Source organism: Artemia franciscana, chromosome 5 (genome assembly GCF_032884065.1).
Source record: "Artemia franciscana chromosome 5, ASM3288406v1, whole genome shotgun sequence".
Taxonomy (NCBI): domain Eukaryota; kingdom Metazoa; phylum Arthropoda; class Branchiopoda; order Anostraca; family Artemiidae; genus Artemia; species Artemia franciscana.
The window spans coordinates 20831050-20857635 of NC_088867.1; the positions used below are offsets into that span (position 1 = coordinate 20831050).

The 26586-nt window shown below is 33.6% G+C and overlaps 1 protein-coding gene and 1 long non-coding RNA gene across 2 annotated transcripts in view; one reads left to right on the top strand and one right to left on the bottom strand.

Moving 5' to 3' along the window:
- The first annotated feature begins 529 nt into the window (after positions 1–529).
- Positions 530–26586, top strand: part of LOC136027086 (uncharacterized) — a 126260-nt gene continuing 100203 nt past the window's right edge. The window contains exon 1 of the long non-coding RNA XR_010617491.1: positions 530–1568. This is a non-coding gene — a long non-coding RNA (uncharacterized LOC136027086). The remainder of the gene's footprint in view (positions 1569–26586) is intronic.
- Positions 16320–26586, bottom strand: part of LOC136027083 (uncharacterized) — a 119243-nt gene continuing 108976 nt past the window's right edge. Inside the window, exon 8 of the mRNA XM_065704027.1 lies at positions 16320–17101. Within this exon, the coding sequence (XP_065560099.1) occupies positions 17078–17101 (24 nt within the window). The 3' untranslated portion in view covers positions 16320–17077. The remainder of the gene's footprint in view (positions 17102–26586) is intronic.

Here is a 26586-nt window from a genome sequence, read left to right on the forward strand (position 1 = left end):
AGTCGGCTTTATAATAACTCTTTATTTTCATTGTCGTATTTGTGTTTCGTTTCAGCTTTCAGCTCAACAGTAATAGTACCGTAATCCGACTTGCCCAGAGGGGGCTCAAATCCAACTTTTTTAATTTCCTGAGTCAATTGATTTAGAGTCTGCTTTATAATAATTAAGTTTGTTTACATTACTGTTATTCGTAGAAACTTTACCCGAAGCAATCCTCAGCTTTTTTCAACTCTATGCAAGTCTCTTGTTCAGCCTATCAGTGAATATGGTCACAACAATAAGACCTCACCTTCAAAAAAGACATTGATGCATTTGAGAAGATTCAGCGAAGAGCAACAAAATTCTATTCCAAAACTAAGAAGCCTCTCCTACTGTGGACGATTGGAAAAGCTGTCACTTCCTTCCATATCTTATAGACTCCTCCGAGGTGATCTTATTGAAACTTTCAAGCTATGTCGGTAGTACTACAATTACGTTGAAGCATAGGAAATACTCTTCTTCAACACAAACAATCTGTGAGGACACAACTTTAAGCTAAAACAAAACACCTTCAATAAAGAAGTTGAAAGGTGGTCCTTCTAAAACCGAGTAGTCAAGGAATGGAACAACCTCCCCCAGGAAGTGGTTATGGCTGACTCTACCAATTCTTTCAAAAATAGTATTGACAAGCTTTTTAGTGAATGTACATGTTTTAGAGACGAAAGCCTTTTAATTGCAGCATATTATTATTATTAAATTTGGATTAATATATTTCAGTGTTATCTCGGTTTTGTAAGGGATCAATCCCAAAATCTATGTGAAAGATCTTAGATATATGGAAACAACTCGGGAATTTTTTCCTAACTTTGACAATAAAGTAAAATGTAAAATAATAATACGTAATCTATATCAAGGAACAGAAAAAAACTTACATGTATGAAAGTTTTTTTTTGCTCATATTTAGTTTTGCTGTTTATATTTTTCTTGACAGTTTTAACTTTTCTGTTTTCTGTTTTTTTCTTATTATTTCTCTCTTATATTGAAGACCGGTTAGAAGAAATCTTTGCCCCAGCTTCTAAATTTAAGATATTTTTTTCTGGCTAAAAATGTCCCTCTTTTTATTCTGTATTTGATTTTCTTTATTGCGTCTAGTCAGTATGGTTTTGGAACCTGTTTTTTAGGTCTCCTGTCATGTCTTTGATTTTGGGACCTTTTTGTATTTCTCCTCTTGTTCATGTGTCCTGTTCGTGTTTTATTAATATAATCTAGCCCTAATTTCATTTTAACCTTTTGCTTTCGCATTTCCTTATTAAAAGTGTTACAAAGTTGTATTTGAGAAACAAATCCGTCGTTCATGCTAAGGAACAAATACTATATGCTTCTCTTTTCAATAATAAAAACAGAACACATCAAATTTTGTAATGATTGTTTCTTTTTGTTTTGTAGAAAGCTGGAAAACTTGAGTTTTCACAGTGGAATCTTAAAAGCTCATCTCTACTCAGGGGTCGCTTTTTACAGTCAACTACTAGAACTCGTAATTGCATCAAGTCATCACCAAACTGGGGATTTGAAATCGCTAAAAGACACAGGTGAGTATCTCTTGTCTATAAAACCCCTTACATTTGTTAAAAACTCTTAAGTTGTGAGGAAAATAGTTTTTGTAATATCTTGAGAAACATATTATCTTAATGATAAAAATTAGATATAAATTACAAGTGTAATTAAGAAAGATGGTGTTACGTCCGCATTTTAGACCCTAGAGGCAAAAAAAACAATAAATATTAAGAAAGATGGTGCTTAGGTCCATATTTTGGACCCTAGAGTCAAAACACACAATAAATATTAAGAAAAATGGTGTTTAGGTCAACATCTTGTACCCTAGAGCCAAAACAAAACAATAAATATTAACAAAGACGATATTAGGTCCCCATTTTTGACCCTGGAGGGAAAACAAGCAATACATATTAAGAAAGATGGTGTTTAGGTCTACATTTTGGACACTAGACTCAAAATAATAAATATAAATATCTACATTAAAAATTATAGGTAACTTTTAAGTTACCCATATTCTTTGATCTTAATGCTACTTATGTATTTGTAATAACATTATATGCTTATAAACAATATAAAATTACATAATGTTGCTGCATAAGTTTAATTGAATATAACTAAAAAAGCGAGTATTCTGGGTCCTGATGATGAACTCTTTTTTAAAGGCAAAGAGGTGAATGCAAATTGCAGTAGGTATGCAATACGGGACCCGGGGTTCGATCCAAGCTATGGTGGGAGCGACGCAAGGGTCTTTGCTGTCATGAAGATTCGTCAAATCGTGGAGTAGATTGGATCGAATTAGATATAGATATTAGATTAATTATATTATTATATGATAAATTAACTGTAAGTAACTCCAATAACTAAAAAGCTGGTATTTCATGAGCACAATTTGAACTGAGTTTTATAAAGGGAGGGAGGGAGGGAGAGAGAGGGGAATTTGCACCTTTTGGTTGTATATCCAGATATAGGCCACTCGTCTCACTCTAGGAGGTGTGGGGTCTGCCTTCCTATTCTTCTGTATCTGTGCATGGTTTATGACCTCAAACTCATTGTCAGACATGTTATTTCAGTCTTTCTGTGAGACAGGAAGAGAAAGAGAGCCAATAATTTTTCTGGGAACCTTTGCCTCCAGAGACCCCCAGCAATCTTTACTGTAAAATTTTTATCTATTTAAGCATAGTTTTATGGAACCTTTTCATATCTAGACTTGAGTTGGTCTGTTATTTCTTTTAGATTTTTTTTTCCTTGGTTTGCTTTTTTCTCTCTTTTTGGAATTCGTATATACTGTAGCCTACTGGACAGTTCGCGGTACCCTTGTATCCTTTCTACTTATCCACAAATCTGCAAATAACAAATACCACTTAAGGAAAAAGGAAGCTAAATAGAAACAAAGTTTTAGTACTTTAGGAATAAAAGTTACTAGTACCATAGACAGTATACCATTAACCATGCAAATCAAATTGTCCCACCTGTAATTGCTACTACTCATACTTATCTTTTTCTTGGAGCTGGATCAGACATTTCCCTTCTACCTTGGAATTTAAAATTCATATGTTACTAGGAAATTTGTTTAACTTTAAGCTCCCCAGAGTCACAGTGATTGAGCCTATAGAGTAACAGCAGTGACCCCCCCCCCCACCTTAAGACGAAGGGTTTCCTGCACCAAAACTTGAACCCCTGTTCCAAAGCATGTAGAATTACAAGTCCAGGGTTCCATTCACTTGGCTAGACTGTTACTCACAGTAAAATTTAAAAGTAGAGACAGCTTTCGAATTTTTCCTTCGTAACTTTAGGTATTGATCGTTTTTTTTCTTTTTTTTTTGTGAGACAATCTTGAGTTTCCACTCGTGTCAATTTCACTTACTCTTTCGGATGGCCTTGTAAAGATAAAACGCTTAAGTGACAATTTGTCATTTACCGATCAGTTGCTATCAGCCATGCTATCAGAAGGTCCGCCGTAACTATAGACAAAAAGTATCTTTTTGTCTCTTTTTATCTCTTTATATTAAAATTTTAAGTAAAATTCAAATTTATCATATCTATATATATAAAAATAAGTTGTCTGTCTGTGTGTCTGTCTGTCTGTCAGGTGACGTCATGTTTCTGTGTTGACTGACGTCATGAAGTTAGTTGTCGTCATTTTTGCTTTGACGGTGACGTCATTCAAGATATTTAAGACATATGTTCACGTAGAAATCTATTAATGTTTAAGTTTAAAATGACTGATGAACTTACAATGGCAAAAGCCGATGAGGATGCTCAAAGAGTCTATGCCAAAAAACTTGCTGCTGATAGAGAAAGTCAGAAAAGAAAGCGTGCCGAGGAATCAAAAGAACAGCAAGGAAACAGGCTTGAGGCTGATAGAGAAAGAAAGAACAGAAAGCGTGCCGAGGAATCAAAAGAACAGCAAGGAAACAGGCTTGAGGCTGATAGAGAAAGAAAGAACAGAAAGCGTGCCGAGGAATCAAAAGAACAGCAAGGAAACAGGCTTGAGGCTGATCGAGAAAGAAAGAACAGAAAGCGTGCCGAGGAACTACCAGAGCAACGCGGAAGCAGACTTGCTGCTAAAAGAGAAAGTGAAAAAAGAAGGCGTGCCGAGGAATTACAAGAACAGCAAGAAATCAGGCTTGCTGCTGATAGAGAAAGTAAGAAAAGAAAGCGTGCCGAGGAATCACAAGAACAGCAAGAAATCAGGCTTGCTGCTGATAGAGAAAGTAAGAAAAGAAAGCGTGCCGAGGAATCAGAGCAACCTGAAAGTTATCGCCTGGCATTCAGGTACAACCCAGTCGATGATTATAGCTTGAGTAGATGTGTTCAAATCGGGACAATGTCTAAAATTTGTCCCTATTGCAAGGCCTTGAAATTCAATGGTGAAACAATGGGAATGTGGTGCGCCTCAGGAAAAGTTAAACTTCCTCTATTGGCTGCACCACCAGAGCCATTGAAGACTTTCCTTACTGGAACTACGTCAGAATCTAAGTGTTTTTTGTCACAAATCAGAAAATACAACTCATGTTTCCAAATGACGTCGTTTGGAGCCCAAATCGAAAATCCAGATCAATTTATGTCTACTTTCAAAGTAAAAGGGCAAATTTATCATAGAGCAGGGTCCCTTCTACCATTCTCAGGCGAGAATCATAAATTTTTACAATTGTACTTCATCAGTGATAGAAATTCTGAATTGAATGCACGTTGCGAAATTTCTCCCAACGTTGAAAGGACAATCGTTTCCCAATTGCAACATCTTTTCCACGAAAATAATAATTTAGTGCGTCTGTTCAAAACAGCCATCGATTTGATGCCTACTGATACGCATAAAATTGTTATTTCCGCTGACAAAACGCCTCCTGGCCAACATGTGCGTAGATACAATGCTCCAACTATCGACGAAGTGGCAATCGTTATGGTCGGTGATTAGTTTTTACCTCGAGATATTATTCTTCATAAGCGAAACGCTCAGTTGTTAAGAATTGCTGAAACTCATCGATGCTACGATGCCCTACAATATCCTATCATTTTTTTGGGATGGAGCCGACGGCTATCACTTTAATATTAAATTGATGAATCCAGCCACTAACAAAGAAATGAATAAGAAATGCAGTGCAATGCATTATTATTCCTATAGACTAATGATTCGGCAGGATGAAGAAAATTATATTTTAAAATGCCGTGAATTGTTTCACCAATTTGTCGTTGATATGTATGCTAAAATTGAATCAGAACGTTTGCTATATATCCGCCTGAATCAGACCAAGCTCCGCTCTGAACAATACATTCATTTGCGAGATGCAGTTATAAATGACGGTAATACCACAAACGTTGGAAGATTAACAATTTTACCTTCGTCATATGCTGGCAGTCCCCGTCATATGCATGAATATGCTCAAGATGCTATTGCGTATGTTCGTCTCTATGGTCGTCCAGATTTATTTATTGCATTTACATGTAATCAATCTTGGGACGAGATACTGCAGCTTTTACTTCAAGGACAATCGGCGGTTCATAGGCATGACATTACGGCCCGTGTCTTCCGGCAAAAGTTGAAATCACTGATAAACTACATAATAAAACTTGAAGTGTTTGGGTCAGTGCGATGCTGGATGTACTCAGTGGAATGGCAAAAACGAGGTTTGCCACACGCACATATACTAATCTGGCTACATAAAAAAATTACTTCGAACGAAATTGATGATGTGATTTCCGCTGAAATACCTGATAAAAATGTCGATAAGGGGTTACATGATATTATTGTAAAAAATATGATACATGGACCTTGCGGTGCACTGAACGAAAATTCACCATGCATGGCCAAAGGAAGGTGCACAAAGCAATATCCTCGACTTTTAGTATCAAACACAATTACTGGCAATGATGGTTACCCACAATATAGAAGAAGATCTACTGAAGATGGCGGTAAAACAGCAATAATAAAGAAGCGTAACAGTACCACCATCGAAGTAGATAACCAGTGGGTTGTTCCATATTCCCCATTATTATCAAAAACATTTAATGCACACATAAACGTTGAAAACTGTAACTCCGTAAAGGCAATCAAATACATATGTAAATACGTCAACAAAGGCAGTGACATGGCAGTTTTTGGCTTGCAGCCCGAAATCAAAGATTTCGACGAAATCGTACAATATCAGGCTGGAAGATACATAAGCAGTAATGAAGCTGTTTGGCGAATTCTTTCATTTCCGATACATGAACGTAGTCCAGCTGTTGTTCACTTAGCGGTACATTTACAGAATGGTCAACGTGTTTATTTCACGGAAACCAACGTGCAACAAAGAGTCCTGAATCCACCGGATACAACATTAACAGCTTTTTTTTCGCTTTGCAAAAATGATTCTTTTGCAAAAAAACTGCTGTATACTGAAGTGCCTTCGTATTACACGTGGAATACTAAAAATAAAGTATTTGAACGTCGAAAACAGGGTAAGTCAGTCGACGGCCAACCTACCATCTTCAAAGATACCACGATAGGAAGACTCTACACCGTTCACCCCAATCAACATGAATGCTTCTTTCTACGCCTGCTTTTGGTGAATGTACCCGGTCCGACATCCTTTGAGTATTTGAGAACTGTAAACGGTACTATACATGACACTTACCGTAGTGCATGCCAAGCTCTGAATTTATTGGAGAATGACCAACACTGGGATAACTGCATCAATGACGCGTGCGAAACGTCAACTCCAAGTCAAATTCGTGCATTGTTTGGCATCATTTTAACAACTGCTCTCCATCAGCTCCTACAGAGTTATGGGAAAAATATAAGTCAAAAATGTCCGAAGATATACTCCATCGAAAACAGTTAGAGACGTCAGATATGACTTTTGATTTTACATCAGAGATTTATAACTACACTTTAGTTATTATAGAAGATTTGTGCGTACATATGGCAAACAAACCTCTTCAGGATTTGGGAATGCCTTCACCTAACCGTATCGCTGCTGTTTCGACATGTGTAGAATTGGATCGTGAACAAAGTTACAGTACGAGTGATCTATTGTCGTATGTACAAAATAACATTTCCAAGTTAACGTCGGAACAAAAAGACATTTATGATACGATAATGCATTGTGTCGATAACAACGTCGGAGAAATTTTCTTTTTGGATGCGCCAGGAGGTACTGGTAAAACATTTGTGATAAAACTGATTCTGGCATCAATTCGATCAAAAAATGATATAGCGTTGGCAATTGCGTCGTCCGGAATAGCCGCAACATTGCTGCCTGGTGGAAGAACTGCTCATTCCGCTTTGAAATTGCCTCTGAATTTGCATTCTACAGAAACTCCCACGTGCAATATTTCCAAATCATCTGGGATGGGTAAAGTATTGCAGCAATGCAAACTTATTATTTGGGATGAGTGCACAATGGCACACAAAAAATCGCTCTTGGCTCTGGATCAATGCTTGAAAGATTTGAGAGGGAAGTCGAAACCCTTTGGCAGCACATTAATATTGCTTGCGGGAGATTTCAGGCAAACATTACCTATAATACCTAGATCAACTCCTGCAGACGAAATGAATGCTTGCCTGAAAAATTCTAATTTATGGGCACACGTAAAAATATTAAAATTAACTACAAATATGCGTGTCCGATTGCAAAACGATGACTCTGGTCAAACATTTTCAGATCAATTGCTGACAATTGGAAACGGAAAGCTCCCAGTAGACTCAATTTCAGGACGTATACAACTACCTGCTGATTTCTGTAATTTAGTGACGTCCAAAAATGAATTGATTGAAAAAGTATTTCCGAATATTCTAAAAAATTATAAAAATAATAAATGGCTAAGTGAAAGAGCGATTCTCGCACCCAAAAATATAGACGTCCACGAAATCAACAATATTGTTTTGACCAAGATTCGAGACCAGGCAGTCCTTTACAAGTCAGTCGACACAGTTTTGGAACCAAATGAAGCGGTTAATTATCCATCTGAATTTTTAAATTCCATAGATCTTTCAGGGTTTCCACCACACGTGCTACAACTAAAAATAGGCGTACCAATAACACTTTTAAGAAATATAAACCCACCAAAGCTTTGCAATGGCACTCGACTTGCCGTAAAAAAAACAATGGAAAACCTAATAGAGGCCACAATCTTGACAGGGCCTTTTGAGGGTGAGGCTGTTCTTATTCCTCGCATTCCCATGATTCCAACGGATCTGCCTTTTCAATTTAAAAGATTGCAATTCCCAATTCGATTAGCATTTGCAATCACCATTAACAAAGCTCAAGGTCAATCATTAGAAAAATGTGGTATAGATCTTAATACTGATTGTTTTTCCCATGGACAATTGTACGTTGCATGTTCGAGGGTCGGTAAACCTGACAATCTATTTATATGCAGCGACAATTGGACAGCGAAGAATGTTGTATATTCGCAAGTTTTACGCAGTTAATTTGTATTGCATCTATCTATCTATCTATCTATATAAAAACGAGTTGTGTGTATGCATGTTTGTTTGTTTGTAAAAAGAGCGTTTGCATATGATGTCATTATTAGTACATACGGCTTTGTATATGGAGAGACAATGGGAAAGCCAAGAATGTTGTATATTCGCAATTTTTACGTAGTTTAACTCCTGCAGACGAAATGAATGCTTGCCTAAAAAATTCTAATTTATGGGCACACGTAAAAATATTAAAATTAACTACAAATATGCGTGTCCGATTGCAAAACGATGACTCTGGTCAAACAGTAGACTCAATTTCAGGACGTATACAACTACCTGCTGATTTCTGTAATTTAGTGACGTCCAAAAATGAATTGATTGAAAAAGTATTTCCGAATATTCTAAAAAATTATAAAAATGATAAATGGCTAAGTGAAAGAGCGATTCTCGCACCCAAAAATATAGACGTCCACGAAATCAACAATATTGTTTTGACCAAGATTCGAGACCAGGCAGTCCTTTACAAGTCAGTCGACACAGTTTTGGAACCAAATGAAGCGGTTAATTATCCATCTGAATTTTTAAATTCCATAGATCCTTCAGGGTTTCCACCACACGTGCTACAACTAAAAATAGGCGTACCAATAATACTTTTAAGAAATATCAACCCACCAAAGCTTTGCAATGGCACGCGACTTGCCGTAAAAAAAAAATTTAATACGGCTCTCCACTAACAGCAATGATGTCGACTCAAAAGTTTGATGATCTGTTTTGTTGAAAAAAAAAATTCCATGAATTCACTCGAAGGAAGCTAAAAAAGCCAGCAAACTAGCATTTTTTTCCGGTTTGTCCTCTAGGCATATTTTTTGATAATCAAAAGAAGCGTCTGTATAAAACACCTTTTATACAATAGTTGACACTATTGCAATACTATAACGCATTTTTCTTTTAAATTAAAAATCTGACGTTATTCACATGCTTTTTTTTTCAAAATTAATGCTCTAAAGTATGTTCTGCCAAAGAGTGTACCTCCTCTCATTATCCACCAAAATATTACCCTACTGCACCGGTGTAACCTGCACGCCCCTCGTTGGGAATCACGGGCTAAAGTGAGAAAATCTAAAATTAAATAAACGAATTTTTTAAATAAATTAAAATTGTGTCAAGACTTTTGTATTTAAACGGGTCTGATAGTTTTCTAAGAGAAACGGGGACGGAGGTATTAATAAACAATTGATGATCAAGTAAATCAATTAATTGAACTATTATGTTAAAAAAAGTGTATTGTTCTCCTGAACAGTGAGAACATTTCATGGCTTAACCCAGATTCAAAATGTGTCTACTTTGATAAGCCCAGCTTAAGATCAGAGGCCAAATCTATTGAAAATAATACCACAGGGAATCCACCTTTTACATATTTCCTATTGCAAGTGATTTCTCATTGGCACCATTGAGTTAACATGAGATTATCGACATTCACTAGAGGAGTTATACCTTTCCCCTTCAATTAAAATATTGAAAATAAAAAAGTATACAAAATAATGTGAAGATTTTTTCTTGGTGAAAATTTTTCATTTCTAAGTCAGTGCAGTAAAACTGTTATCTACAAAAGCTACAAAATTTGATTATTTTATTTCTAAAAGGGACTTACAAAAATAAGGAGAAAATACATTTTGCATAAGGAACTTCATGGAGGCAAAATTATTAATGAGAAAGTTATGAAATTAGACAGTTTAAATGATTTTCAGAGAATGGTGGTGGGGAGGTGACGGAAATATATATCCACAATTCCACCTTTTTTTCAGAAATATATTCTTTGGTTCTACCATGTTTTCTACCATCGGTTCTCATTTATATTTGTATGCTTTTTATTTTTATTTTTTACATGACTATTAATTAGTTGACTAATTGACTTCGCTCCTTATATGACTTTATTGCAATATTATCATGCGATTTTAATATGACGTCATTGCAACCTCCATGTAGAATTTTATATTTGCAAGTGACGTCATTATTTGAGCATCAAAATAGTGTGATAAATATGACGTCATCTTTACTATATAAATCGGAATCCCGATGGTGTGTGGTTCAGTTATTGATTGTATTTGATAAAGCACAAAGCAATGTTTAAAACAACCTTAAAACATAGAGAATATGAAATGGAGACATCCTCAGTGATGGAAGATGGCGAAGGAAATAGCGACAGAAGTCCACTTCATTCAGCAGCGTTAGGTGGACGGTCACAAACAGTTGAATGTCTTTTAAGGTCTCGTGCGAATGTTTATGCAAGGAATATTGATGGCGATAGTCCACTTCATTTAGCAGCTTCAAGTAGACACTCAAAAAGAGTTGTGAAATGTCTTTTAATGTCTGGTACTGATGCTAATCTACCAAACAAAAATGGTGAAAGTCCACTTCATTTAGAAGCTAAAAATGGACACGCAAAAACAGCTGAATATCTTTTAAAGTCTGAAGCAGATGTTAATATAAGAAACAATCATGGTGAAAGTCCACTTCATTTAGCAGCTTCGTATAGACACCCAAAAACTGTTGAATGTCTTTTAAAGTTTGGTGCTGATGCTAATCTACCAAACAATATAATCTACCATATAAGAGCCCACACTGATGACAAACCATATGAATGTGAAGAAGAGAGAATACACACTGGTAAAAAACTACATGAATGTGACGCGTGTGAAAAGAAATTTCCTTGGAAGTGTAGATTGGCCACGCATATGAGAACCCACACTGGTGAAACACCATATGAATGTTATATGTGCAAAAAGAAGCTTTCTTCGAAGTGTCGTTTGGGTCTGCACATGAGAACGCATAGTGGAGAAAAACCCTATAAATCTGAAGCTTGCAAAAAGAAATTTTCGATCAAGAACGATTTGACTAGCCATATAAGAGCCCACACTGATGACAAACCATATGAATATGAAGAAGAGAGAATACACACTGGTAAAAAAATACATAAATGTGACTATTATGGGTGTACGAATCCGACCTTACTGTTGAAATACTGTATGTTTTATGGTGATGGTGTTTATGGTGATGGTATGTGAAGTTTGCAATTTAAAAGTGATACTGGGGATCAGCCCTACTCGTTTCTGTGGTGATTTCTGCTTCTTTTTTTTCAATCAAAATTCAGTATTTTATTCATTTAAATTTTTGTCGGTTTTAAGTTTCAAATAAATTTCATAATTGGAACTTTACACGTCTTTTGTTTAAATATAGCTCCGCTTTTATTATATTTTTTATATAATTACTCAATAACATCTATGAGGCAGAAAAATAGGCTAAACTTTGACAAAGTGGGTGACATCCCCCCCCCCAAAAAAAAATCAAGTGATCTTGTCACTGACTACTGTTCTGCTTAGTAAAGGATGAACCCCGACACACATTCCCTATAGTAGGAACATTTTGTACTTGTTTAGGGAGCAATAGGCGCTTTTCAAAAATAAAAGGTTATGCAATGGATTACGCAAGCAAAATAAATGAAAAAAAAACTATATTTGACAATTAACAGAAATATAGTTAGTTTTAACTGTTAATTGCCATATGGTATTGTTACACATTGTTATTCAGGTTGATTATCCATCTTTGTTTATTTCATGGTTTAGTTTTTTTCTTTCGTTTCAAGTGAAAATTTGAGGTTCATTTGGCCTCAGACCCAACATTATCCCATATTTTCAACTTGAGAACCAGGGAGGAAAGTGTCTTTTCCCCAGTCTATCAAAAACGCTTTTGCACTCAAAGTCCCTAAAGAAATAATAAAGGTTCATATAATAAATGAACCTCAAATCTTGACTTGGAGTGAGTAGATGGAGTGATGGTAGAGAGGGTCAGGAAAACATCGAAACCAAAAATATGCTGGTTTTTTAGGTTTCAAAAGGGAAACTAGATTTTAACAGAGCATGTTTATTCATAAAAATACCATGAAAACAAATTGAGGATAACATTACAGTAAAATGTTACGTTAATGTCCTTAAGATAGTCCTTGGCGCCCTAGGAGCATCTTAAACATAGCCCATGGACAAAGATTCATTTGAAAAATCCAAAAATATTCCATGGAAGATTTAGATTTGTGCAATTCTAATTTGATCTTATTATTTTGTATGGAAAGGGACAGTAAGATTTTTTTTTTTTTTTTTTTTTTTTTTTTTTTTTTTTTTTTAATGTGATTGTGCTGTAGAATAATTTCTACAAAAAGGTGAGGATTGAGTAAGGGAGACGTCCGCCTCATATGTAGAATAATTTCTACTTGTTTTAATTTTTAATACTGCTCCTTACTTTTAAGTCGAAAGACTATTTTTTGATTTCCCACCCTTTGTGAAATCATGCCAAGAAATCCCTTTTCATTCCCCTGGGAACGTCTCCCCCCATGAACCCTCCCGCCTAAAAAACATGTACATATCCTAGAAATTACTTCGTATATGAAAGAGGCTGCTTCCTCATCAACGCCCCGCTCTTTACGCTAAAGTTTTTTACTGTTTGAAAAAGAAGAATTGAGAGAAAGAGTCAAACTTTAGCGTAAAGAACGGGGCGCTGATGAGGAAGCAGCCTCTTTCATATACGAATTAATTTCTGTGCGTTTTAAGTTTTAATGTCGCTTCTTACTTTCAGTTAAAAAAACTTGTTTTTTTTATTTAATAGCCTATAGAAACTATGGGCAAATTACATAACTTACAGCCTTTTCCTTAGGGACTATTGGGGCCAATACCATTTCAAAAGGTATTATCCCGAAGTTACAGTTAAAAAACCTATTAGCTATACTGTCTCAAAAAGTTCCCCCCCCCCCCAAAAAAAAAAAATTAAACGTAAGAAAATTAAAAAGGTTAATCAAAAGCAAAGAGGAGGTAAGCCAAAACTTATGATTTATCCTGCACCTCCTATTGAAGGAGGGGGAAAAAACTCTCAGCTTATTCCAGAGAAATCTTAATATGATAAGACAATAGCATACAAATTGTTCTCTTCAATGATAATTGAAACACTGTAATTAGGAATGGAACTAAAAACAATTAACTAAGTCATTAAAATAACTAGTAATCATTAATTACCACATTTTAAACATTAAATCTTGTTATATGCTTGTTGAACTGTGTCAAAAATTGTATTACAACACTAAATCCTGGGTTATGATCACTGGGTCTCTCATAGATTCCGTTAAAGAATAAATCTTATTTTTTTACTTATATTGCTCCCAACATGCAGGTAGGATTCAACAGGCTAGAACAGAGTATTTTGTAAGATAGTATATTAGGGTAGAGTCTCTCTCTCCATTTTACGGCATAGATCAATAGTTATGCTTAATAGACTTTAACTAGATAAGTTTGTACAGTCTATTTCTGACTAAATTCTTGAAATGTGTTTGCCTCCTACATTACCAAAACTCTCTTCCTTGCTATCTACACCATTTTCCTAATCAACCGTCCTTTTGGATTATTATTAAAAAGCAATTCCATTTATTTTGAGGGGTATCTAATTTGTCAAAAAAAAAGGAAAAAAGCTGAGTTTTCTGAAAAGTGTGAAAAAATTTGCAAGAATCCCCCCCCCCCATCTTGGTAAGTGAATCTCAGAACTATATTTGTCTCAAAACTTCAGTGTTGTTTTTGCGAGGAAGGTTCTTTAGATTAACCAGATTCAAAGACCAATGAGGGGAGGAAAAGAAGCCTAGTTACATCCGATAAAAGAAAATTTTAAAGTATTAATTTTTAACTAAAACAAACCTAATTAAACTGACCATGTTTATTTACGATTGGGCCTATAGTTTACTGTATTTCAAAAGTGTTAAGCAATGATTAAGCACTGAATACTTACTGCTTTAGTGGAATTAAATAAATAAAATAATATGAATGATAACAAAATAATATGAAAAATAATATAAATAATATTTATAGTATATATATATATATATATATATATATATATATATATATATATATATATATATATATATATATATATATATATATATCTATATATATAAAAATAAGTTGTCTGTGTGTGGATCTGTGGATCAGGTGACGTCATGTTTGTCCGCATATGACGTCTGAATTATTTCACACTAATACAAAAGAAGAAAAAACTAAAAAAGGTAAAAACTACAAAAAAAACTAAAAAGAAAAAAAAACTAAAAAAGCTAAAAAACTAAAAAAAGGTAAAAATCTAATAACTAAAAAATAAATGAAAAAAATAAAAAAGGCAAAAACTAAAAAAAAAAAAAAACTAATAAAAAAACTAAAAAAGCTAAAAAACTAAAAAAACTAAAAAAAACTAAAAAAAGGTAAAAAACTAAAAAAAAACTAAAAACTAAAAAAGAAAAAAACTAAAAAAAGGAAAAAACTGAAAAATAAAAGAGAAAAAGAAAACTAAAAAAATATGAATAAATATATATAAAAATAAGTTGTTTGTGGGTTATGTCTGTCTGTCTGTCTGTCGAGTGACGTCGTGTTTGTCCGCATATGACGTCTGAATTATTTCACACTAATACAAAAGAAGAAAAAAAACTAAAAAAGGTAAAAACTACAAAAAAAACTAAAAAGAAAAAAAACTAAAAAAGCTAAAAAACTAAAAAAAACTAAAAAAAGGTAAAAAACTAAAAACTAAAAAAAACTAAAAAAAGGCAAAAACTAAAAAAAAACTAAAAACTAATAAAAAAACTAAAAAAGCTAAAAAACTAAAAAAACTAAAAAAAGGTAAAAAACAAAAAAAAACTAAAAACTAAAAAAGAAAAAACTAAAAAAAAGGAAAAAACTGAAAAATAAGAGAAAAAGAAAACTAAAAAAATATTAATAAATATAAAAAAGTAAAAAAATGGTAAAAACTACAAAAAAACTAAAAACTAATAAAAAAACTAAAAAATCTAAAAATCTAAATAAACTAAAAAAGAAAAAAAGAAAAAAGGAAAAAAATAAAGGAGAAAAACAAAACTAAAAAACGAATGTATATACAGACCGGGACACCGGGATAGAAATGACGACCGGGACACGGGGAATATAAATGACGACCGGGACACAGGGACACAACTACAATGGGGACGCCGGGGGGCACAGGGGGATATAAATGACGACCGGGACACCGGGACACAAGGAATATAAATGACGCCCGGGACACTCAAAGAGAAATCACAGACTGGAACACCGGGACACAAATGACGACCGGGACACAGGGAATATAAATGACGGCCGGGACACAGGGACATAGCTACAAAGGGGACGCCGGGGTGCACAGGGGGATATATAAATGACGATGGCGACTCAGGGAATGGTCGATTAGCAATCACCATCAACAAAGCTCAAGGGCAATCATTAGAATCATGAGGTATAGATCTGAATACGGATTGTTTTCCCATGGACCATTATATGTTGCATGTTCAAGAGTCGGTAAACCTGACAATCTATTTATATGCACAGACAATGGGACAGCAAAGAATGTTGTATATTCGCAAGTTTTACGTAGTTAAAAACATATATATATATATATATATATATATATATATATATATATATATATATATATATATATATATATATATATATATATCTATCTATATTCACAGGTGGGACATAGGGACACAACTACAATGGCGCGTAACTAATATGGCGCGTAACGACTTACGCGCGCAGGGGGGCTTGGGGGGGGGGGCGCTAAGCGCCCCCACCAACTAGGTGTTGGGGTGTTGCGAAGCGCCACCCCAACAGCTAGTATATATATATATATATATATATATATATAAATATATATATATATATATATATATATATATATATATATATATATATATATATATATATATAAAATCTAAATAAACAATATTTTAATAAATTAATATAAAAGTGATAAAATAACTAGTTTTACAAAGTAAAAACTACTCATAAAACCAAAAAAAAATTACCTCGGGCAATAGTTTGCTGAGGTTGATAGTTGACTTCGTCATTCCAATATCCTTAGAGCCTTTTGGCAATTAAATACAATTATCATTTTTCACACTCTTTACATAATTTTTCATTCTCTACAATTTTCACAACTCTATCACCATCAACAGCTACTTTGGCAAGTTTCTCTATCAGATTTTCTTCAACCAAAATAGAACCACCACTAACACCATCTACATTATTTTCGTGAGCTTTGTCCTTTTGAAGTTGGTCTTTTGGTCTTTTTCTCAGGCCCTTTATTAGGTGTGTTTGTTACTTAAAATTGGGATTTGCTCACCAGCACTGTGCACAATAGGTTTTTGAACTTCTTAAACTTTGTTTCCCTTATTCACTACACCACTCACAGATATTTTTGAACTACATTCAACTGAAGGAGGCTAAGGGAGCACCTGTTCAAAAGTAGGTTCACTCACTGTTGTCAAAGTTTATGACTGAGGTACATGACCATCCATTTTATTGACATTTACCTTTTGGCATTTGGCATGTTGCACTTTCACATTGTTTTGTACAACATGCACAGGTGAGACAACAGAACTGGAGGATATTTATGTGAAATCTGCCAATTATTTGTGCTGAAACCGTTGAGTCTGAGATGGATGAATGGGAATTTGTGACATTGGACTTTGGTGTGAAGTCCCTACACTCAAAGTAACAGAGGCAGGAGATAGTGTCTAAGATCCTGGAGACTCATTGGGGCTTAAGACCTCACTTGCTGCATTATCTGAAAGGTCAGATTAGATAATTAAAAAAAAAACGTCTGTTCTAACAAATCCAAAATGTTGCCAAGAAAATGCTGTCTTTTCTGTGAAAAATCAGTTTTTCATTTTCTATACTTTTTCAACACTAGAAGAAAAAACTGCATTTAAGCAGCATCAGATTAGGAATAGACCTTTAATATAAAACAAGACATGTTACTGATGGTTTTGACACAACTCGGCAAATTTTCTAAAATGAACAGAAAATAACATGTTACGAATTGTCCACATCCTTCTCTAGCTTCCTTATATTTTCTGCTAATATTGCCATATATTGATAGATCTATTTATCAAAAGGTGGTGATTTCGAAGAATCCCTTGTAATCTATATATATAAAAATAAGTTGTCTGTGGATCTGTGGATCTGTGGATCAGGTGACGTCATGTTTCGGCTGACGTCATGAAATTAGTTGCCATCATTTTTGCTTTGAAGGTGACGTCATTCAAGTTATATAAGACATATGTTCGCGTAGAATTCTATTAATGTTTAAGTTTACAATGACTGATGAAGATGCTCAAAGAGTCTATGCCAAAAAACTTGCTGCTGATAGAGAAAGTCAGAAAAGAAAGCGTGCCGAGGAATCAAAAGAACAGCAAGGAAACAGGCTTGAGGCTAAAGAACGCAAAACCGCGCAGTTAGATGAAGATCCACCTGGACAGCGAGAGTCAAAACATATTAAAACTGAAAATGATAGCGATGATGATTGGGTTTGGGATTTTGACTTGGAAAAGGTCATCAATGACTACCAGATTTTAGTTAAAAAAACAAAGGTTCGGCGATATGTATTTCATAGTGAAGCTGAAAAATAAAGAAGAAAAAGAAAACTGAAAAAAGAAAAAAGAGAAATTACAGACTGGGATACCGGTACACAAATGACGACCGGGACACAGGGAATATAAATGACGACCAGGACACAGGTATTTAAGAATATCGTTCAAAGACAAATTTATAATTGTAAGAAGACCGTTGAAAGAGAAATTTCTAATTGTAAAATGACTGAAAAACCTACAATGGCAACGGTACCACCATCGAAGTAGATAACCAGTGGGTTTACGGCCAACCTACCATCTTCAAAGATACCACGATAGGAAGACTCTACACCGTTCACCCCAATCAACATGAATGCTTCTTTCTACGCCTGCTTTTGGTGAATGTACCCGGTCCGACATCCTTTGAGTATTTTAGAACTGTAAACGGTACTATACATGACACTTACCGTAGTGCATGCCAAGCTCTGAATTTATTGGAGAATGACCAACACTGGGATAACTGCATCAATGACGCGTGCGAAACGTCAACCCCAAGTCAAAGTCGTACACTTGCTCTCCATCAGCTCCTACAGAGTTATGGGAAAAATATAAATCAAAAATGTCCGAAGATATACTCCATCGAAAACAGTTAGAGACGTCAGAAATGACTTTTGATTTTACATCAGAAATTTATAACGACACTTTAGTTATTATAGAAGATTTGTGCGTACGTATGGCAAACAAACCTCTTCAGGATTTGGGAATGCCTTCACCTAATCGTATCGCTGCTGTTTCGACATGTGTAGAATTGGATCGTGAACAAAGTTACAGTACGAGTGATCTATTGTCGTATGTACAAAATAACATTTACAAGTTAACGTCGGAACAAAAAGACATTTATGATACGATAGACTCAATTTAAGGACGTATACAACTACCTGCTGATTTCTGTAATTTAGTGACGTCCAAAAATGAATTGATTGAAAAAGTATTTCCGAATATTCTAAAAAATTATAAAAATGATAAATGGCTAAGTGAAAGAGCGATTCTCGCACCCAAAAATATAGACGTCCACGAAATCAACAATATTGTTTTGACCAAGATTCGAGACCAGGCAGTCCTTTACAAGTCAGTCGACACAGTTTTGGAACCAAATGAAGCGGTTAATTATCTATCTGAATTTTTAAATTCCATAGATCCTTCAGGGTTTCCACCACACGTGCTACAACTAAAAATAGGCGTACCAATAATACTTTTAAGAAATATCAACCCACCAAAGCTTTGCAATGGCACGCGACTTGCCGTAAAAAAAAAATTAATACGGCTCTCCACTAACAGCAATGATGTCGACTCAAAAGTTTGATGATCTGTTTTGTTGAAAAAAAAAATTCCATGAATTCACTCGAAGGAAGCTAAAAAAGCCAGCAAACTAGCATTTTTTTCCGGTTTGTCCTCTAGGCATATTTTTTGATAATCAAAAGAAGCGTCTGTATAAAACACCTTTTATACAATAGTTGACACTATTGCAATACTATAACGCATTTTTCTTTTAAATTAAAAATCTGACGTTATTCACATGCTTTTTTTTTCAAAATTAATGCTCTAAAGTATGGTCTGCCAAAGAGTGTACCTCCTCTCATTATCCACCAAAATATTACCCTACTGCACCGGTGTAACCTGCACGCCCCTCGTCGGGAATCACGGGCTAAAGTGAGAAAATCTAAAATTAAATAAACGAATTTTTTAAATAAATTAAAATTGTGTCAAGACTTTTGTATTTAAACGGGTCTGATAGTTTTCTAAGAGAAACGGGGACGGAGGTATTAATAAACAATTGATGATCAAGTAAATCAATTAATTGAACTATTATGTTAAAAAAAGTGTATTGTTCTCCTGAACAGTGAGAACATTTCATGGCTTAACCCAGATTCAAAATGTGTCTACTTTGATAAGCCCAGCTTAAGATCAGAGGCCAAATCTATTGAAAATAATACCACAGGGAATCCACCTTTTACATATTTCCTATTGCAAGTGATTTCTCATTGGCACCATTGAGTTAACATGAGATTATCGACATTCACTAGAGGAGTTATACCTTTCCCCTTCAATTAAAATATTGAAAATAAAAAAGTATACAAAATAATGTGAAGATTTTTTCTTGGTGAAAATTTTTCATTTCTAAGTCAGTGCAGTAAAACTGTTATCTACAAAAGCTACAAAATTTGATTATTTTATTTCTAAAAGGGACTTACAAAAATAAGGAGAAAATACATTTTGCATAAGGAACTTCATGGAGGCAAAATTATTAATGAGAAAGTTATGAAATTAGACAGTTTAAATGATTTTCAGAGAATGGTGGTGGGGAGGTGACGGAAATATATATCCACAATTCCACCTTTTTTTCAGAAATATATTCTTTGGTTCTACCATGTTTTCTACCATCGGTTCTCATTTATATTTGTATGCTTTTTATTTTTATTTTTTACATGACTATTAATTAGTTGACTAATTGACTTCGCTCCTTATATGACTTTATTGCAATATTATCATGCGATTTTAATATGACGTCATTGCAACCTCCATGTAGAATTTTATATTTGCAAGTGACGTCATTATTTGAGCATCAAAATAGTGTGATAAATATGACGTCATCTTTACTATATAAATCGGAATCCCGATGGTGTGTGGTTCAGTTATTGATTGTATTTGATAAAGCACAAAGCAATGTTTAAAACAACCTTAAAACATAGAGAATATGAAATGGAGACATCCTCAGTGATGGAAGATGGCGAAGGAAATAGCGACAGAAGTCCACTTCATTCAGCAGCGTTAGGTGGACGGTCACAAACAGTTGAATGTCTTTTAAGGTCTCGTGCGAATGTTTATGCAAGGAATATTGATGGCGATAGTCCACTTCATTTAGCAGCTTCAAGTAGACACTCAAAAAGAGTTGTGAAATGTCTTTTAATGTCTGGTACTGATGCTAATCTACCAAACAAAAATGGTGAAAGTCCACTACATTTAGAAGCTAAAAATGGACACGCAAAAACAGCTGAATATCTTTTAAAGTCTGAAGCAGATGTTAATATAAGAAACAATCATGGTGAAAGTCCACTTCATTTAGCAGCTTCGTATAGACACCCAAAAACTGTTGAATGTCTTTTAAAGTTTGGTGCTGATGCTAATCTACCAAACAATATAATCTACCATATAAGAGCCCACACTGATGACAAACCATATGAATGTGAAGAAGAGAGAATACACACTGGTAAAAAACTACATGAATGTGACGCGTGTGAAAAGAAATTTCCTTGGAAGTGTAGATTGGCCACGCATATGAGAACCCACACTGGTGAAACACCATATGAATGTTATATGTGCAAAAAGAAGCTTTCTTCGAAGTGTCGTTTGGGTCTGCACATGAGAACGCATAGTGGAGAAAAACCCTATAAATCTGAAGCTTGCAAAAAGAAATTTTCGATCAAGAACGATTTGACTAGCCATATAAGAGCCCACACTGATGACAAACCATATGAATATGAAGAAGAGAGAATACACACTGGTAAAAAAATACATAAATGTGACTATTATGGGTGTACGAATCCGAGCTTACTGTTGAAATACTGTATGTTTTATGGTGATGGTGTTTATGGTGATGGTATGTGAAGTTTGCAATTTAAAAGTGATACTGGGGATCAGCCCTACTCGTTTCTGTGGTGATTTCTGCTTCTTTTTTTTCAATCAAAATTCAGTATTTTATTCATTTAAATTTTTGTCGGTTTTAAGTTTCAAATAAATTTCATAATTGGAACTTTACACGTCTTTTGTTTAAATATAGCTCCGCTTTTATTATATTTTTTATATAATTACTCAATAACATCTATGAGGCAGAAAAATAGGCTAAACTTTGACAAAGTGGGTGACATCCCCCCCCCCCCAAAAAAAAATCAAGTGATCTTGTCACTGACTACTGTTCTGCTTAGTAAAGGATGAACCCCGACACACATTCCCTATAGTAGGAACATTTTGTACTTGTTTAGGGAGCAATAGGCGCTTTTCAAAAATAAAAGGTTATGCAATGGATTACGCAAGCAAAATAAATGAAAAAAAAACTATATTTGACAATTAACAGAAATATAGTTAGTTTTAACTGTTAATTGCCATATGGTATTGTTACACATTGTTATTCAGGTTGATTATCCATCTTTGTTTATTTCATGGTTTAGTTTTTTTCTTTCGTTTCAAGTGAAAATTTGAGGTTCATTTGGCCTCAGACCCAACATTATCCCATATTTTCAACTTGAGAACCAGGGAGGAAAGTGTCTTTTCCCCAGTCTATCAAAAACGCTTTTGCACTCAAAGTCCCTAAAGAAATAATAAAGGTTCATATAATAAATGAACCTCAAATCTTGACTTGGAGTGAGTAGATGGAGTGATGGTAGAGAGGGTCAGGAAAACATCGAAACCAAAAATATGCTGGTTTTTTAGGTTTCAAAAGGGAAACTAGATTTTAACAGAGCATGTTTATTCATAAAAATACCATGAAAACAAATTGAGGATAACATTACAGTAAAATGTTACGTTAATGTCCTTAAGATAGTCCTTGGCGCCCTAGGAGCATCTTAAACATAGCCCATGGACAAAGATTCATTTGAAAAATCCAAGAATATTCCATGGAAGATTTAGATTTGTGCAATTCTAATTTGATCTTATTATTTTGTATGGAAAGGGACAGTAAGATTTTTTTTTTTTTTTTTTTTTTTTCTTTTTTTTTTTTATGTGACTGTGCTGTAGAATAATTTCTACAAAAAGGTGAGGATTGAGTAAGGGAGACGTCCGCCTCATATGTAGAATAATTTCTACTTGTTTTAATTTTTAATACTGCTCCTTACTTTTAAGTCGAAAGACTATTTTTTGATTTCCCACCCTTTGTGAAATCATGCCAAGAAATCCCTTTTCATTCCCCTGGGAACGTCTCCCCCCATGAACCCTCCCGCCTAAAAAACATGTACATATCCTAGAAATTACTTCGTATATGAAAGAGGCTGCTTCCTCATCAATGCCCCGCTCTTTACGCTGAAGTTTTTTACTGTTTGAAAAAGAAGAATTGAGAGAAAGAGTCAAACTTTAGCGTAAAGAACGGGGCGCTGATGAGGAAGCAGCCTCTTTCATATACGAATTAATTTCTGTGCGTTTTAAGTTTTAATGTCGCTTCTTACTTTCAGTTAAAAAAACTTGTTTTTTTTATTTAATAGCCTATAGAAACTATGGGCAAATTACATAACTTACAGCCTCTTCCTTAGGGACTATTGGGGCCAATACCATTTCAAAAGGTATTATCCCGAAGTTACAGTTAAAACACCTTTTAGCTATACTGTCTCAAAAAGTTCCCCCCCCCCCCAAAAAAAAAAAAAATTAAACGTAAGAAAATTAAAAAGGTTAATCAAAAGCAAAGAGGAGGTAAGCCAAAACTTATGATTTATCCTGCACCTCCTATTGAAGGAGGGGGAAAAACTCTCAGCTTATTCCAGAGAAATCTTAATATGATAAGACAATAGCATAAAAATTGTTCTCTTCAATGATAATTGAAACACTGTAATTAGGAATGGAACTAAAAACAATTAACTAAGTCATTAAAATAACTAGTAATCATTAATTACCACATTTTAAACATTAAATCTTGTTATATGCTTGTTGAACTTTGTCAAAAATTGTATTACAACACTAAATCCTGGGTTATGATCACTGGGTCTCTCATAGATTCCGTTAAAGAATAAATCTTATTTTTTTACTTATATTGCTCCCAACATGCAGGTAGGATTCAACAGGCTAGAACAGAGTATTTTGTAAGATAGTATATTAGGGTAGAGTCTCTCTCTCCATTTTACGGCATAGATCAATAGTTATGCTTAATAGACTTTAACTAGATAAGTTTGTACAGTCTATTTCTGACTAAATTCTTGAAATGTGTTTGCCTCCTACATTACCAAAACTCTCTTCCTTGCTATCTACACCATTTTCCTAATCAACCGTCCTTTTGGATTATTATTAAAAAGCAATTCCATTTATTTTGAGGGGTATCTAATTTGTCAAAAAAAAAGGAAAAAAGCTGAGTTTTCTGAAAAGTGTGAAAAAATTTGCAAGAATCCCCCCCCCCCATCTTGGTAAGTGAATCTCAGAACTATATTTGTCTCAAAACTTCAGTGTTGTTTTTGCGAGGAAGGTTCTTTAGATTAACCAGATTCAAAGACCAATGAGGGGAGGAAAAGAAGCCTAGTTACATCCGATAAAAGAAAATTTTAAAGTATTAATTTTTAACTAAAACAAACCTAATTAAACTGACCATGTTTATTTACGATTGGGCCTATAGTTTACTGTATTTCAAAAGTGTTAAGCAATGATTAAGCACTGAATACTTACTGCTTTAGTGGAATTAAATAAATAAAATAATATGAATGATAACAAAATAATATGAAAAATAATATAAATAATATTTATAGTATATATATATATATATATATATATATATATATATATATATATATATATATATATATATATATATATATATATATATATATATATATATATATATATATATATATATCTATCTATATATATAAAAATAAGTTGTCTGTCTGTGGATGTGTGGATGGGTCAGGTGACGTCACCTGAAAAAACTGGATCAGGTGACGTCAAAACTGAAAAAACTAAAAAAAGGCAAAAACTACAAAAAAAACTAAAAACTAATAAAAAAAAATAAAAAAGCTAAAAAACTAAAAAAACTATAAAGGTAAAAACCAATAAAAAACTAAAAAAAAAACTGAAAAAACTAAAAAAAGGCAAAAACTACAAAAAAAACTAAAAACTAATAAAAAAAGTAAAAAAGCTAAAAAACTAAAAAAACTAAAAAAACTAAAAAAAGGTAAAAAACTAAAAAAAATAAAAAATAAAAAAAAACTAAAAAAAAGGAAAAAACTGAAAAATAAGCTAAAATAAAGGTAAAAACCAATAAAAAACTAAAAAGAAAAAAAGGAAAAAACTAATAAATGACGACACTCAAAGAGAAAGCGACCAGGACAAAAGGAATGTTCGATTAGCAATCAACAAAGCACCGGGACACAGGGAGTATAAATGACGACCAGGACATAAGTAAAAAAAAAAAACTATCTATATATATAAAAATAAGTTGTCAAACTAAAAAAAGGCAAAAACTACAAAAAAAATTAAAACTAATAAAAAAGCTAAAAAACTAAAAAAACTAAAAAAAAGGCAAAAACTACAAAAAAAACTAAAAACTAATAAAAAAAATAAAAAAGCTAAAAAACTAAAAAAACTAAAAAAAGGTAAAAAACTAAAAAAACTAAAAACTAAAAAAAACTAAAAAAAAGGAAAAAACTGAAAAATAAGCTAAAATAAAGGTAAAAACCAATAAAAAACTAAAAAAAAAACTGAAAAAACTAAAAAAAGGCAAAAACTACAAAAAAACTAAAAACTAATAAAAAAAGTAAAAAAGCTAAAAAACTAAAAAAACTAAAAAAACTAAAAAAACTAAAAAAAGGTAAAAAACTAAAAAAAATAAAAAATAAAAAAAAAAACTAAAAAAAAAGGAAAAAACTGAAAAATAAGCTAACATAAAGGTAAAAACCAATAAAAACTAAAAAGAAAAAAAGGAAAAAACTAAAAAAAATTTTCATCTAAAAAACTAAAAAAAACTAAAAAAGGTAAAAACTAAAAGAACTAAAAAAGAAAAAAATAAATGACGACACTCAAAGAGAAAGCGACCAGGACAAAAGGAATGTTCGATTAGCAATCAACAAAGCACCGGGACATAGGGAGTATAAATGACGACCAGGACATAAGTAAAAAAAAAATTAACAAAACTAAAAAGAAGGTAAAAACTACAAAAAAACTAAAAAGAAAAAAAAACTAAAAACTAATAAAAAAACTAAAAAATCTAAAAATCTAAATAAACTAAAAAAGAAAAAAAAAGGAAAAAAATAAAGGAGAAAAACAAAACTAAAAAACGAATGTATATACAGACCGGTACACCGGGATACAAATGACGACCGGGACACAGGGAATATAAATGACGACCGGGACACAGGGACACAACTACAACGGGGACACCGGGGGAAACAGGGGGATATAAATGACGACCGGGACAAAAAAACTAAAAACTAATAAAAAAACTAAAAAATCTAAAAATCTAAATAAGCTAAAAAAGAAAAAAAAAGGAAAAAAATAAAGGAGAAAAACAAAACTAAAAAACGAATGTATATACAGACCGGGACACCGGGATACAAATGACGACCGGGACACAGGGAATATAAATGACGACCGGGACACAGGGACACAACTACAACGGGGACACCGGAGGAAACAGGGGGATGTAAATGACGACCGGGACACCGGGACAGGGAATGGTCGATTAGCAATCACCATCAACAAAGCTCAAGGGCAATCATTAGAATCATGAGGTATAGATCTGAATACAGATTGTTTTCCCATGGACCATTATATGTTGCATGTTCAAGAGTCGGTAAACCTGACAATCTATTTATATGCAAAGACAATGGGACAGCAAAGAATGTTGTATATTCGCAAGTTTTACGTAGTTAAAACCATATATATATATATCTATCTATATTCACAGGTGGGACATAGGGACACAACTACAATGGCGCGTAACTATTATGGC